This window comes from Miniopterus schreibersii (assembly GCF_964146895.1).
Source record: "Miniopterus schreibersii genome assembly, chromosome: 16".
Lineage (NCBI taxonomy): Eukaryota > Metazoa > Chordata > Mammalia > Chiroptera > Miniopteridae > Miniopterus > Miniopterus schreibersii.
The window spans coordinates 437,181-451,835 of record NC_138116.1 but is presented as its reverse complement, the minus strand read 5'-3'; the positions used below and the strand labels follow the sequence as shown (position 1 = coordinate 451,835).

Genomic DNA, 14,655 nt, shown 5'->3' with positions numbered 1-14,655 from the left:
AGGAAGACAAACGCAGAGGGAAGAGATGACAAAGCCGGGACTGCAGAGACCACAGGAGTCTCAGGCAGCAAGAGCCAAGAGGCCCACCAAGCGCGGCCACTCAGCTGAGCGCGACAGACACACGACCCAAACACAACCAATCCAGTGGGACCCAGCGGTGTCCTGGGGCCACTGGGTCCAGTGCACATAGAGCCCCGGGCTCTGACTCACACAGGGGGCAGGTCCTGGGAGTCACCCGTTTAGGAACCCCCTGCAGTCTGCTTGCCCCCCACCCCAGACTGGGCACCTGACCACAGCTGCTCTGGAATCCTCTCAAGGGAAAGAAGGCAGAGGGACCTCACTCTGCAGCACTGACATGCACGACCAAGCCCACCTGTGCTCCCCTTGGCGAGGGGTTATTCCCGCCCCGCCCTGGCGCCTGCTGTCTGCAGAGACCGGCCATGAGCACACTCACCCAGTGCTGCCTTCCAACAGGAGACGTGCAGCTACTTGCCGTGGTGTTCGAAAGGAATGCTATTCTGAGGTGGGGGGAAAAGACAGCTGTTGGTAAGGGTGCCGCTGGCTGGCCCAGCATGAGGCCTCCTGTTTCTAGAAGCGAGTCCTCACCTCGCCTCCACCAGGTTCACCATCACTGGCCCGGGGGCCTCAGAAGGAACCCCAGGAACCGCCCAGGAGCTCAGCCTCACCTTTTACGAACTGCCCCCAAACAAGAGCAGCCACAGCTGCTCCTCCAGGATGACCTGCCACCAGGGCCAACAAGGGGCCGAGAGAACCAATGCCAGACAGCCGCCCCTGGTGCTGCTCACTGCCCAGAGCAGCCTGTGCTGGGCAGGGGCGAGGACAGCACTCCCGGGACGGGGGCTGGGCGCATCTTCTCACTAACGTGGGAAGGGTGGGACCTTATCTGGTGGGACCCTATGAATTAAAACTAATACAAAGAGTCAACAGCCGGGAACCAGCACTAGTCCCTCAGAGCTGCTGGACCAAGAGAAGAATGTTCGTCGCACAAGCTCCTCCACCAGATGCCCTCTGGGCTTCGTGTTATTTTGGCCACACAGGCCAGACTTGAATTCCAAAGTTGGGAATGCAGGGACTGGGGTCCCAGGGAGCTGGTCTAGCACCAGCTGCCGTTGAGAAGGAAGTGGGTGCAAGGAGGAGCGGCTCCCCTCCTGCAGAGTGTGAGCGCAAGATGGCCAGGGGTCAGGACAAGGGACATAGGGGCCAATGCCCCCACACCCAGCTGGAGAGGGTCAGCAGGTCCCCGAAAGACGGGCTGGCAGTGGCTGGAGCTGGAACACCTCGCTGTGCCAGGCACATAGGCACCGGACTCACCTCTTCGAGCAGAGGAGATGCTGCCATGGAGAAAGTGGCACACACATGGCTGCTTCTCCTTCACCCCACTTTCTTTGGGAAGCAAGTGTGATTGGAGGCTACAGAGTCATGGAAATGGGAGGGACTCCACTTACTCCGTAACTTCCAAACCGCCAGGGCAGACATCGGAGGCAGTCACACCCTGAGTCTCCCAAGGAGCCTTGTACTGTCCCATAGGGGCAGAGATCATGTCCTTGGACACAGGGCCTTTCAGAGTCTCCTAAAGGAGCATCCATGGTGACCAAGGAAACCTGAGACAGCCACGCCCGGGATGATGCATCGGGACACACCTCCCCCAGGGCTCCTGCCCTCAAGTGAAGGTCCTCAGAAAATCTCTAGAGTGACCAGTGACGAAAGCTGAGGTGCTGCTTTTGAAGGGGAAACACCCCCAAACCAAATCTCTCAAGAGACCCCACCCACATTTAGGCTGTTTGTTCCTTCAGGTGGAGAGCAGAGAACAGGAATATAAGGGGTTACAAGCTTGCTTCAGCTAAGACTTCCCAGGAACAGCCTTGGAGCTGCGTGCAGTCAGCGCTGGGGGCCAGCAGGCTGAGGCTGGCCTGGGTGGAGAAGGCTGGACTCGCACCTGCAAGTGCCTCGCACCTGCGGGACCTCTGACTACATTTCCTCAATGATCCCAAACCAATCAGACCTTTTCTTTTTTTAAAGTTAGGCTTGTTCCTTTCCTTTGTCCTTGCTGCCTGGGTCCCCAACACTTGGATTTCGAGTACAGACAGAGCCCTGGCATCCATAGGTGCTGGATGCCCCCACCTGAGGTGTCCGGGGCCACAGAGCCACCATATATGCAGCTGGGGGTGGACAGCTCCTAGGACCTGCTCCCAGCTGCTAACTTGTGGACTCTAGGGCTCATGGGAAGAGGCCCCTGAAACCCCTGCTGGGTGTGGGGAGGAGGCCAGGGGCAGGAAGAGGTCCCATCTCATTAGCCCGATATGCCTCACATTCACACCCCATGCATCTTGAATCTCTGGGACAACGCTATGGCCCAGAGCCCACCCGTGTCGAGGAGAATCACTCGTTGGTGAGAAGTGCCCCTGCCTAGCACACCTGTCCTCTGCCAGGTCAGTGGGTCCTGCAGCTCTCAGACCCTGTACTCTGACCACTGTGCCCAACCCGCCCCATTTGCCAACAATCCACACCCCACACCCAGCAGGCCCGGCTGTGGGGCCCGAGCTGACCGGTACACAGAGATGACATCACAGGGAACCAGAGGGGCTGCCTGAGCACAGCCCGGGCCAGCCCTCCCCCAGGACACCCCGTGGAAAGGTCGAGGGAGAGAGGGACGGCTCCTAGGTTCCTGACCCCTAACCACCTTACCACAGATGGGGACCTGGGCTCAATGGAGGAAGGAGAGCTATTGTGCTGAGAGGCGCTTGCAAGACAGAGCAGCAGCAGTGGGAGCCCGAGTGGGAGAGGAAAACACGGAGGACGTGTGGGCCAGGCCTCCCGAGGATCAATGCAGAGGGACATCAAGATAGGAACTCTCACCACAGCATGTCACCAGCTCCTGGGCCCCAATAGGCCTCTGTGCACCCCACCCCACATGACCGCCAGCAGCCCTTCCCCCGGCCAGGCTCTGCCAGGGGACTGCCTGACCAACAAGGGTGAGAGGAGTCCAAGGCTGGGTGTGCCTACGAGAGACACCCAGTGCTAGCAGGCATGGCGTGGCAAGTGTGCACAGGTAAGACGCTGAGCCCCCGAGGCCAGCTAGGGCCCGGGCAGCGCAAGAGAAAAGGCCCCGTTACCTGTCCCAGCACGGTGGGAGATGAGCCCTGTACCCACAGCTGGACTCAGAGGCTCTCGACCAAGGGGGTGAAAAGCAGCCAAGGGACAGCATCCCTCGTCAGTTCAAACCCTTTAAAATCCTCACCCCACTCTGTCCAGAGCCCAAAAGACCAGTCCAAACACGGAGAAGCCTGTGGCCAGTGTCCCACCCTTGGCGAGCTGGGCACGCATACCTGTGAGGTGGACATGCGGGAGGTATCTTGTCGGCCCGTGAGATCCGACGAGGAGATGTTGACAGGGGCGCCTCGGTGCAGCCGCATACTCACTTTCCGCTCTCTTTCCATGCCAGACACGGGCCGAGGAGAGGTGTTAGCTGAAGGGGAGTGGAGGGGGTGGAGTGAGGTCTTCCAACCCTCCACCACGGGGCTCTGTCCCCAGCACCATCCTACGTCCCACTGGACTGTGAAAGGGGCTACCCAGGGCTCTGCGTACAATGCTGTCAGGGATGGGGAGGGAGTGGGTATCTAGAGGATGGTGGGGGGACGTGTGTCATGAAAAAAATGAGAGACTGTGAGACAGAAACTCCTGAAAGTGCCACGCAGGCTGCTCCCTGTCTCTCTGCCCTCGGGAGTTGGGGGACACAGGCATCCCCCAGAAGGCACAGCCACCCACCCAGACTCTGCTCAAAGCTGGCTCCCCCTGAGATCGCACGCAAACAGAACCCTACTTCTTGCTGGGGACCACTCACCAGTGTGTGAGGTAGGGGTGAGGGGGGTGGGAGCAGCCACATCTTGTGTTCCCCGCAGCCGGCCTGAGGCCGTGGAAGGGAGCCCACGGGTGGCTGGATTTCGGGAGTGTCTCAATCGCTCCTCACGATCCCGGCGTTCCCGCTCAGCATCGTCAGCTGCCCGGCTGGCACCCTAGGAAGGTAAGAGGAGGAGACCAGAAGTGAGCTGGGTTTGTTGAGGAATATCCCAAGGCCCTTGGCTGTGCCCTGCAACTCAAGAGAACACCAGGGCATTTGGGACAAATCTGCTGTGAAGCTGTCAAAGCCTGAGAGACGCCTCTCCCTCCAGCACAACACACAGTGAGAGTGGGGAGCGAGCAATGGGCCTCCTCCGACTTCCCAGAACAGCAGAGGAAACCCAGCCCATGGCTATGGCACTTCCTCCAACCCCAAACACCCAGGCAGCTAGGTGGCCATCTTCTCTGTCAGCATGCATACGGAGACAGAAAATCATTTGAGGTCGTGACAGTTGGGGAGTCTGAGAAGCAGGCGCGAGCGGCAGCATGTGGAGAGCCGAGGGGTCCACTCAGCTCAGACCTCTGGCCCCAGGGCACATGTGGTGCCAGTGCACATGGCACGAGGAGGCCAGAGACCAGGTTTGTCCCAGGTGGGCCATGTAGTGGACTTAGACACAAGCAGCCGTTCACTCTCTGTAAGAAACGAGCTGCTGCACAGGGCCCTGCATGTCACGAGGTACAGCCAGGACAGGACACCGCACAATGAAGCTCACATAGTTCCTAGCCTGACCAGCCGAGAGAGCCTGCAAACTGTGGCCCTCAGGCCAAGTCCAGATGCATTTACTTCTGCGATCAATTCACTGGGCAGCCATGCCCACATATACACACTGCCCAGAGCGGCCTTCTGGCTACAACACAGACCCGGGTGGTTGCAGCACCGTGCGGACTGCAGGGCCAAAATCATTTACCACATGACCTTTATAGAAAAAGCTAGCCAAGCCCTAAAATGAGGTCCACTCTGATGTCCAGACTCTGGGTATCTGCAGCATCACTAACGGCCGTCACTGAAAGGCTACCCGGGGCGCCCCTCCTCCCAGCACCTGGCTCTCTATGGATGACACAGGCTAGGTCTGGGTCAGGCTGGCTCTGTGGGCGGACCCTTGGGGGGGGGGGGCCTGCAGCCACCTGACCCTCCCCCTGCACAAGAACCTACGCCCTGAGGCAGGGATAAGGCTTCCTGTTTTGTACCTGAGGAGGAGGTTATGAGCCTCAGTCAGATTTTGTCACCTGGAAAGGTTCCAATGTCTACTTTAAGCTCATAACTACATAGAACAAGTTTTTAATAAAAGAAAAGGAAGTTCTGGAACAACTGGAATTCTGGCCCTGATGTCTGAGGATTAATTAACTGAACTCACAGAGCTGACCTGGATAGGCGGCTTGTTTCATCAGGAACAAATTAAAGTTCAGGCTCGACCCACAACCCCCTGCAGCATTCTCAAGTGCAATTAATGAACAAACTGAGTAACAAGCGTAAGTCCAGCTTGCCGCAGGGCCAAGGTCAGACTCGACATCCAGCGCCTCCCCTGGCCGCCCACCAGGGGTGGAGGCCAGGATGCTCAGCAGGTCCTCAGCTCATGTGCAGGAGCCTCAGTCTTGGCCACACCTGCACAAGAAGCGAGCGGCCACCACATCGCAATGTCCCAGAGTCAGCACCACAATACTTTCAGGGCTGATGGGAACAATAAAAAAATGATTTTTCAACAAAAGGAGGCTTGGCATTCAGGTCATAGCCCTGGTTCTGGGCAGCCCGCACCTGTAGACACCCCCATGTCTGTCCTGTCTGCCTTTGCTTCCCCTCGACGGGCACTTTGGCTCTCAGAGCCTCTTGCCTTCAGGTGGAACCAACCCACAGGCCAGACTCCAAAGCCCTGCCAGGAAAGCCCAGCTCCGGGTGCAGCAAGCGTGCCTTCTGAACCCCAACTTCCGACAGCTTGCCTCTCACACAAGACAGGAACCAGATGGCTGGCGGCCTTTTGCTGGTGGGCTGTTCCACATTACCAGAGAGAGCTATCATTTCCTTGCCCTGTGGTCTTTACATAAAAGGTTCCCCAGAGAGAGCTACCATTTCAGTGACCTCCCAGCTCACACTGAGAGGTCAGCAAGCTGGTGATGCCACTTACGAACTTGAGCATGTTCCAGTCGAACACATAGTCATAGGAGAACCCCTGGCGGTGGAATAGGTTTCTGAAAAGCTGCCTCAGGTACGAGTAGTCAGGCTTGTCATCAAAACGCAAGGAACGGCAGAAATTCAGGTATGTGGCAAACTCGGCTGTAAAACAACAAGAAACTCAGAGCTAACCAGCAACATCCCCAACTGGTAGCCAGCATGCAACAGGTAACATCACTGTGTACCATCCACGCTCCACACCTGGGGGCAAAATAGGGACTGAAACACCAGCCACACTATGAAGAACTGAGGAGTTGGGGAAAGTTTAAGAAAATGCAGCATCACCCTGGCCGGGTGGCTCAGTCGGTGAGGTGTCGTCTTGGGCACCAAAAGGTTGTTGGTTCGATTCCGTCAGGGCAGATGCCCGGGCTGCGAGCTTGATCCTCAGTAGGGGGCGTGCAGGAGGCAGCCGATCCATGTTTCTCTCTCTCCCTCTCCCTTCCTCTCTCTCTCTAAAAATCAGTAAAAAAATCTTCCAAAAAAAGAAAGACAATGCAGTATCACAGAGCAGTCTGGCCTCACGGGGCACCTGACAAGGGGAGCCCCGAGGACACTCACACGGGTAGCTTTTGCACAGCACTTCGATGGGAGTGGACATCTTCTTCTCACTGATGCGCTCATACTTCTGCCTCTTGGTGGCAGCCTTCAGGCCCTGCCAGGGCAGGGAGCCCAGGTTGAAGTACATGAGCACGTAGCCTAGAGACTCCAGGTCATCCCTTCGGGATTGTTCTGGAAACAGAAGGGAACCATGTCCAACCCAGCCCACGCCAGCAGCAAGCACACACTTACTGTGGAAATGAACTCTAAAGACCATAGGAAAGTACACTTGGATCCCTTCCTTCTACCAGAAGCTCCCTGGACGTGCTGTTAGAGAACTGTGACACCCAGGTGAGCCACACCATGTCACAGCTGCCAGAGAGCCAGCCCCGACCTCACAGAACCCCATCTCCATAGTCCTTCTGCCACCTCTGCCACCCCAAGTACTGACCCTGGTCCCCCGGGGCTGCCTTCCCTGGGCTATGCCAGATGTGCCCAGGCAGCCTAGGCCAGGGCCAGGGCTCACCGATTCCAAGGTGCGTGTTGATGGAGGCGTACCGCGCCGTCCCGGTGAGGTTCTTGTTCTCACGGTAGGGGATGTGCTGGTGGGTGCGGGCGTCTCGGTACTTTTTGGCTAGGCCAAAGTCGATGATGTAGACCAGGTTCCCCTTCTTCCCCAGCCCCATGAGGAAGTTGTCGGGCTTCACGTCACGGTGGATGAAGTTCTTGGAGTGAATGTACTCGATCCTACTGATCTGCAGGCAGAGCGGCAGGGTGGAGTCAGCCTGACAAGCGCCTGGAGGCGGCTCCTGCCCAGCAGCCAGGGCCCTGCTGGAGCTGTGCGTCTGCACCCTCAGCCAAAGCAGCTGCTCAACTATTGGGACGGAACACAGAACCCACTATCCTCACCCCATGCCTGGCATTTCCCTCTCACGGGCTCTCCCGGGGGACAGACAGCAGCTGCACCAGCAGTCCCAACTGCCAGTCAGGCCTCCCATGAGTGTACTGTGCCTTGGCCACAGTGGCTCTCCAAACCCAACCTCCCATGTCACTACCTTGTGGCAAAGCTTAATGAACAACCACTTCCACCCTGTGCACACCAGGTGGACAGAGAGGTGCCGCGAGTCAGACCCATCGCTTCAGAACAACAAACTCTTACCATCTGATCGGCCAGCAGCAGGACAGTCTTGAGACTGAACTTCCTCGAGCAGAAGTTGAAGAGGTCTTCCAGGCTTGGTCCCAACAGCTCCATCACCATGACGTTGTAGTCCCCCTCTGCCCCACACCACCGGATGGTGGGGATACCCACTGGAAGAGATAGGGTGTTTCAGGGAGGCTGGAGATGGGGTCAGAAGACCTTGACTCACACTGTGACTCCCTGAAAAGGGTCAGGTGGGCAGCAGTCGCAGGAACACAAGGCAAGAATATGATGCCTACTTTGTGTGTGGGTGTAGATTCAGGACAGAGGGGTAGGGAAGAGGGGGGTGCAGGCTGAAGCAGCGCCCAGGGTCCCCTGCAATTGACATCCTCCGTTAGGGTGGCTCGCTTGTCATCATTCATGAACCAACAGCTTGGGAGACACATAGAAGACTCAACTCTAACTTTTAGGGGAACACTGCAGTGTGCAAGGTGGAAACCCACAGTGGGTTCACGCAGACTTGACACTGTGAGCTGAAGGCAGGTGATCTGTAGAAACTGCTGACAGCCAATGGAGCTGCAGTCAGTGTGGGACTTCAAGCCACAGCCATTTCTGAAACCAGAGGCCCCAGGAGAGGAGAGAGAAGGGACGGGATAGACGTCACACCAAAGAAACAGCTGGACGCCATCATTTAAACCCATACGCCCAAGGAGCTCCATGAACCCCAAGGACGAGCCAATGAAGACCTTCACACTACTGCCCCCGACAGCCAAGGTGCTCACCACCAGGGATGGGAACATCTTCAAAGCAGCAGAGGAGAGACACATCACATACCGAGGTACAAAGACAAGGGGGCCGCAGCTTCTCATCAGAACAGGCGGAGGCCCAGCCACCTTCAAGTGCTGAGGAAGACTGGCATTCTACGCAAGCATAGGCTGCACTCCCCAGTCAAGACAAAACAGGACGTTCCCGACGCAGCAAGGTGCAGAATCAAGCACCAGAAGACTGCTCTGCTCGCCTGCTCCTCCCCAGACACAGAGCAGGTGATGCCAGGGAAGGAAGTCCGGGATCCACAGGGCGGAGAGCAGTGAACAACCTCACCCTGCACACCTTAGACAGGGCGGCTTAAACAAAGACGGTAACGCACACGCACACAACAGCAGGAGGTGCAGACGGCTGGAGGAAGCGCACTTTCAGAGGTTCCGCTGCTCCACACCAGACGTCTCAGCACCACTGACGAGACTGCGACACGTAAAGACGTACGTGACAGACCCCACCTTGGCCACTAGAATAATAAGAGGATGGTCAATAAGGCAACAGAGGCGCTTACCATAAGAAAAGTCATTAAGAAAATACTTGGTTAATCCAAAAGAAGACAAAAAAGTCCGGAAAATGAAACAAAGATGAGACAAAAACCAGCAGCAAGATGGCAGACTCACCCATCGCCTGACCCCAGTCACATTAAATGTGAAAACAGTGAGCCCCTCCCACGGCCATGACTGCGCGAAAGGACAGGGACACCACTCCCCTCAGTCTGGTGACAGGAATTCCCGGCAGCATCGCCAAAGCCCAGGTGAGGGACTGTCTCAGATCAGAGAGACGAGCAGAACCCTCTGTGCGCACTGCACACGCTGAGTGCCTTACACACAGGTGACAAACAGGACAGACGGGAGGACAAGAGGGCTCAGAACACTGGCGGAAATGACTAGGCACCAGTCACTTCATAGCCACAAAGGCACCCGTTTTTCAGAGAACATAATCCTGAAGTGTTTTTGCTGCCAACAGAGCATGGAGAACACGAAGCCGAGACAAAGACAAACCCAGGCTGACCGAGCGCCAGTCCCTCTCTGCAGCAGAACACCCCAGGTAAGCACGGGCGTGTACCAGACACACAAAACAGGCCTCGCTGAAGTTAAGGGCTCAGGCTGTACAAAGCATGTTCTCAGACAACAGTGTCCTTCAATCAGAAATAGGTAATGGAGAGCTCTGAGGATTTCCCAAGTGTTTGGGAGCTACGCAATACACTCTGAAAGACTGGGCGCCTGCCTGTCCCTGCAGGCTGCGTGGGCTGTCTCAACACGGGACAGTGCAGCCCTCACCCGGAAGCCACACAATTCGGTGTCTCCCCATGCCTTTCAAGCTGCTATCCCTTTGCTGGAGTCAGGGACTCTCATTTTTGCCAGCACCCATGAAACCATGGCTCGCCAACTGGTGTGCTGGCAAATAGGCAAAGGTCTCAGACGCTGCACAGCCCCTGGTAACAGCAGTGCCAGCCACCAGGCAGGTGAGTGACCACAATGACAGTCCTCAGCCTTTGAGTCTTTCAGACGAGGCCATGGATGTTACAGAGGCAGATACAAGACTTCCCAGCTGTGCCCTTTCCAAATCCCATAGATTGGTAAGCATAACAAATGGCTGATTTCCACACATACACCAAATTAAATAACCCCTGGATCAAGGAAGAGATCAGAAGGGGGTTGGAAAGCACGTGGAACTAAATGAAAACGAAAACCCAGAGCAGCAGGGTTTAGGCAACGCTGTGACAGTGGTACTGGGGGGTTATAGCAAGTGGGCACCTGTATTAGAAAGAGACTGACGGTCTCAGCTTCCCTCTGAAGAGTTAGGAAACCCAAAGCAAGCACAAGTAAACAATCAGTGGAAATCAATGAAATAAAAACAACAGAGAAAACACTGAAACCAAAAGCTGGTTCTTTAAGATGACTTTTGCAGACGCCCAGGAAAAGGAGAGAGGGCGCAAACTACCAATATCAAGAATGAGGGGGCACTGTGCATCTAGAAATTCAAAGGCTAACAGGAAATACTATAAACAGCTTTAGGCCGATAGTTTCAAGCAACGCAGATGTGAAACACCCCCAGCTGGATTCCGAGGCCCCATCCCCAGCTGCTTACCCATGAGAAGAGGAAATACACAGTCACGGGCCAACGCAGAAGCTTGCAGTGGCTGTTCGGAAGGCCCGACACCTGGAGCACAGGCGTCTGCGAACAGGTGAGCGCATACGCCCACGGTGCCTCAGACCACGAAGGCAGAGACGGCTGACGCGCAGCACGGACAGCTCCCTTACAGAAGCGCCAGGGGATGCAACCGGCCAGGGAAGCAGCGGAGGCGTGGTGCTTAGGCACAGAGGGGGGGTGATGGATACACCACCTCTCCTGATTATGGTAATGGTTTCATGAGGGCATAAACGTGGCAAAACTTATCACACTGCACACTTAAAATACGTTGCTCATTACACCTTGACAAAGCTGATTTTAAAAACTAAGAATGTTTTCGTTTCTCTTCATATTGACGTCCATGCCCTGGAGGTGGATTGTTGGGTGAGACAGGCAGAGAGCCCACCGTGTCAGCACCATGTGCTTACAGGGCCCTCTGGTCCTTCCAGTCCGCGCCGAGGCCCTTTCCTGTCTCCATGTGTGTGGGCAGCACCACCGCGGCCAACATCTGAGCAGACGGCACAGCGACATATCTCAGTCCACACACTTCCCCACCTGCGTGACTCAGCGAATTCTTCACAGCTTCCCCCACCCAGGGTCCACTCAGAGCCACACGCATCACATGAAGTCTAGACGGCCCTTTAACCTTGTACCACTCACATTTTTGGAGTTCAGGCAATTCTGCAGAACAATCCTCAATCTGGATTTTGCTGGGTCAGACCACCTGTCAGATGCTACCTGCCAGACACCAAAAGCTCCTTCTCTCTTACTAAGTCCTCATGGATGAAGCTCCCAGGGCAGTGTCAGGCCCCGTTCCCCTGAAGTTGTTTGCATGCATCGGCGATTACACCTGAACCCATCAACAAAGGGGTAGCTCCCCAATGGATTGCTTGTCTTCATTTTTCTGTGGAGCTTAACTGTGTGGGCACACTATGGGTTCACAAATGCCCCTCCCTTCTTCCATGGGCTGTAATTCATGGTTCATTCTGAGGTTCCAGTTATCTCAAGTTTGGCCAACAGATGTCCCTCCAAGCTCACTCCTGTGTGCTATGGGCCACATCCAGATCCAAACGGCCTCACCTCCTGCCCACCCCACCCTGTAATCAGCCACCTCCCCCAGCAGCCTGGGCTCCTTGTGGGAATGACATTTAGAAGCCGTTATCTGGATGCTATGTGCTCTCCACTTCGGGCTGCCACTCCTTCCGGATGCTGTGAGTTTTGACGTTTGGAGTGTTTTAGCCAGGCTTGGCCCTTGGCTGTTCTGGGAGTTCTCCAGTCAGTTTGTTATGCTGAAAGAAACACCCTGCTGGGTGTGGACCAGAATCCCACTGGATCGAGGAACGTTGGGAGAACAGACCGAGTCCTCTACTCAAGGAGCACAGTGCCTCAGCCTGCAAGTCGTCTTTGGTACCCTCCAATAGCTTTATGTTTTCCCGCATACAGGTCTTACCTGGCTTAGGATTTATTCCTAGTCAATTTATGGTTTGTATTTGGCTACTGTAAACTATTTTAAAAATTACTTGTGTTTCTGGACTTCTCTGGGGCCAGCAGCTGCCTGACCAGGGCCCTGGGGCTCAGTGGACTGTGGGCTCTGCACGCACCCAGCAGTTTGCAGGTGGCTATGACAAGGCGCCGGGAGCTGCAGCTGCTGCACGGGGCTGGCATCCATAAGTGGGTCACCATGCACACGAGATTAGGCTTCCTGTCTGCGTCTGCTGTGCCACGGCCACAACTGACCCCCCCAATGCACTTTGATCCTCAGTAGGCTGCACAGAGGGCTCTGGAGCCCAAAGGAGGGCAAGGCAATGGAGTTGAGCTTTCAGAAGTCCGCCAAAGGCCTGGAGTATCTCCAGCCACTGGCCCTGGTAGGTGTTCTGTCCTGGGAGTGAGGTGTCCAAGGGGGAGAAGATGAAGGAAGACAGAGACAGGTGTCACAGCTGTGGAGGTCTAGACCATCCTGCAAAGGAACCAAGCTCCCACCCCAGTCCCAGAAATGCCCCTTCTGCTAGAGCATCAGACACGTGGTGGCCCAGCTCACAGGGAAAGCCAAGCCAGACTGCTTCCAGGGAGACAAAGCCCTGCCCTACAAGGAGAACCAACAGTGGGGTTTCAAGGAGCGTGGACAGAGAAAGGGAGGACACTGCCATCAGGCCGGAATCCACAGCATTACCCTTCTTCCCTCCTGGAGGGGAGGCAGAGGCACTCCAACCATTCTCTGTGCAGTGTACTCAAGGCCTTTGGGGGAACCCCTTCAAAACCTGCATGCTGTATGGGACCCTCCACTCCCAGAACCTCCAGCTTTTCAAAGTGGCCTGGATAGGGAAGCTGTTTTCCTTTTAAAGAATGTGTAACGATGACATTTCCTGTGTCAGTGAAGAGACTAAGTACAAGAGCAGTTTGATCGTCCCAACCACAAGCCCCTCCGTTCTGTGGGAGGGATGGTCTTGGGTGAGGCAGGGTTTTCCAGTGCTTGTCTCCTCAGAGCCCACTTCTGGGGTCGGGTGCTCATCTGTCCTGGGCAGTGGGTTAGGATGAGGCAAAACGGGGTGGCTGGGGTCGAGCTGCAGGCGTGCTGTTCCTTCACTAGCTAGCACACACCCCACTGGATGCCATTCACTGGGACAACTGCTCCGTGGGTCCCAGTTCCTGGGCCCATGGCGCTAGCTGTGTGCATGACTCATCTTGTGCATTTTAACTTTTTTCCTGATATAAATATTCTGATGTTGTGTTCCTGTGCTGCTAGTTCTGGGGCCCATGAGAAATGTCAGGGCTGAGTCGGCTGCCGAAGGGGCCTGCACAGCAGGAACATGTTCTGTCACCATGGAGACCACCTATCTGAGTGCACAGCCTGCCCAACCACCTCACTTTGCCAATCAGAACTGGCTTCTTGGCCAGTGTCCTCAAGAAAGCCCCGAACTTTCAATGCAAACAGGAGGTTTTAACTGGGGCCCCAGGCTGTGATCTCCTGGAAGACTGGGAATGAGTGTGAACAGGAAGAGGTTGGCACGGGTGTTTACAGGTAAGGAAGGATTCCTGTTCTGGGCCTCCAATCCCAGGAGAGACCCGCTCACCCACCAGGTCCTTTCTGGATTGGCCAGGCCTCCTGGCACCACAGGACTCATGTGTGTCTGTAGAAAACGTGAGGTCACCAGGATGTTAAGGATACCTCTGCACCCACCCCAAGCTGCCAGGGTGGCTATAGGAAGCAAGGACCCTAATCCTTAACCTTTAATGTGAGCTGCCCTGCCTCAGCTCCATGGTGCCTGAACAGCAGTGGGCAGTGTCCTGGAAGCTAAGGAGGCTCACGTGTCAAACTGGGGTCCGTGCAACAGGGCACACTGGGCGACGTGTCTGATCCTGCATTCTCACCGCCCCAACCTCGCCGCCTAGTCACTGTTTGTTGCGGCTCCTGGGCTTCGTGTCACTGATTTAGTGAATGGCCACTAGGCAGCCCGGCAGGTGTAAATATAATGTATTATGTTCCTTCGTGCACTTCTAGGGCTTTGTTGTTTACCAGCTTCTTCTTCTATTGGGAGAATCGCCAGAGCATCTGTGACAAAAGGTTCATACCAGCAAACGGTCTGAAACACAGGCTGCAGCAAGGTCCTGAGCCATCCTTTCTTCTTTTTGTCCTGTTTCCCCATTTTTTCTTTTTTTTAAAAATTTTTTTACTGTTTTTTTTTAGAGAAACATCAACTGGCTGCCTCCTGCATGCCCCCTACCAGGGATCCTGTCGGCAAACCAGACATGTGTCCTGACTGAGAACTGAACCGGTGACCTTCTGATGCCTGGGATGATGCCCAGCCAACCGAGCCACCGGCCAGGGCACTCTTTCCCTATTTTCTATGTAGAGCCAGGTCAGTCCTAAAAATTGACTCCTACCGTACTGCTTCCTCTATTCCTCCCCCCCCCATACCACAAATCTATACATTTAACTCTGGGG

At 55.6% G+C, this 14,655-nt stretch overlaps 1 protein-coding gene across 5 annotated transcripts in view; it reads right to left on the bottom strand.

Moving 5' to 3' along the window:
* CSNK1D (casein kinase 1 delta) overlaps positions 1-14,655 on the bottom strand; it is a 37,669-nt gene that overhangs the window by 13,285 nt on the left and 9,729 nt on the right. For 4 of the 5 annotated variants that reach the window (XR_014000559.1, XM_081162562.1, XM_081162560.1 and 1 more), the window contains exons 3-8: positions 7,782-7,930; positions 7,149-7,377; positions 6,644-6,814; positions 6,039-6,187; positions 3,863-4,034; positions 3,348-3,487 (exon numbers count right to left, since the gene is read on the bottom strand). Coding sequence is in view for 4 of the 5 variants with exons in the window: in XM_081162562.1 (XP_081018688.1) it covers positions 3,348-3,487; positions 3,863-4,034; positions 6,039-6,187; positions 6,644-6,814; positions 7,149-7,377; positions 7,782-7,930 (1,010 nt within the window). In the remaining variant the exon portion in view is untranslated. Of the gene's footprint in view, positions 1-454; positions 519-3,347; positions 3,488-3,862; positions 4,035-6,038; positions 6,188-6,643; positions 6,815-7,148; positions 7,378-7,781; positions 7,931-14,655 lie in introns of all 5 variants that reach the window. The other variant, XM_081162563.1, reaches the window with a different exon arrangement.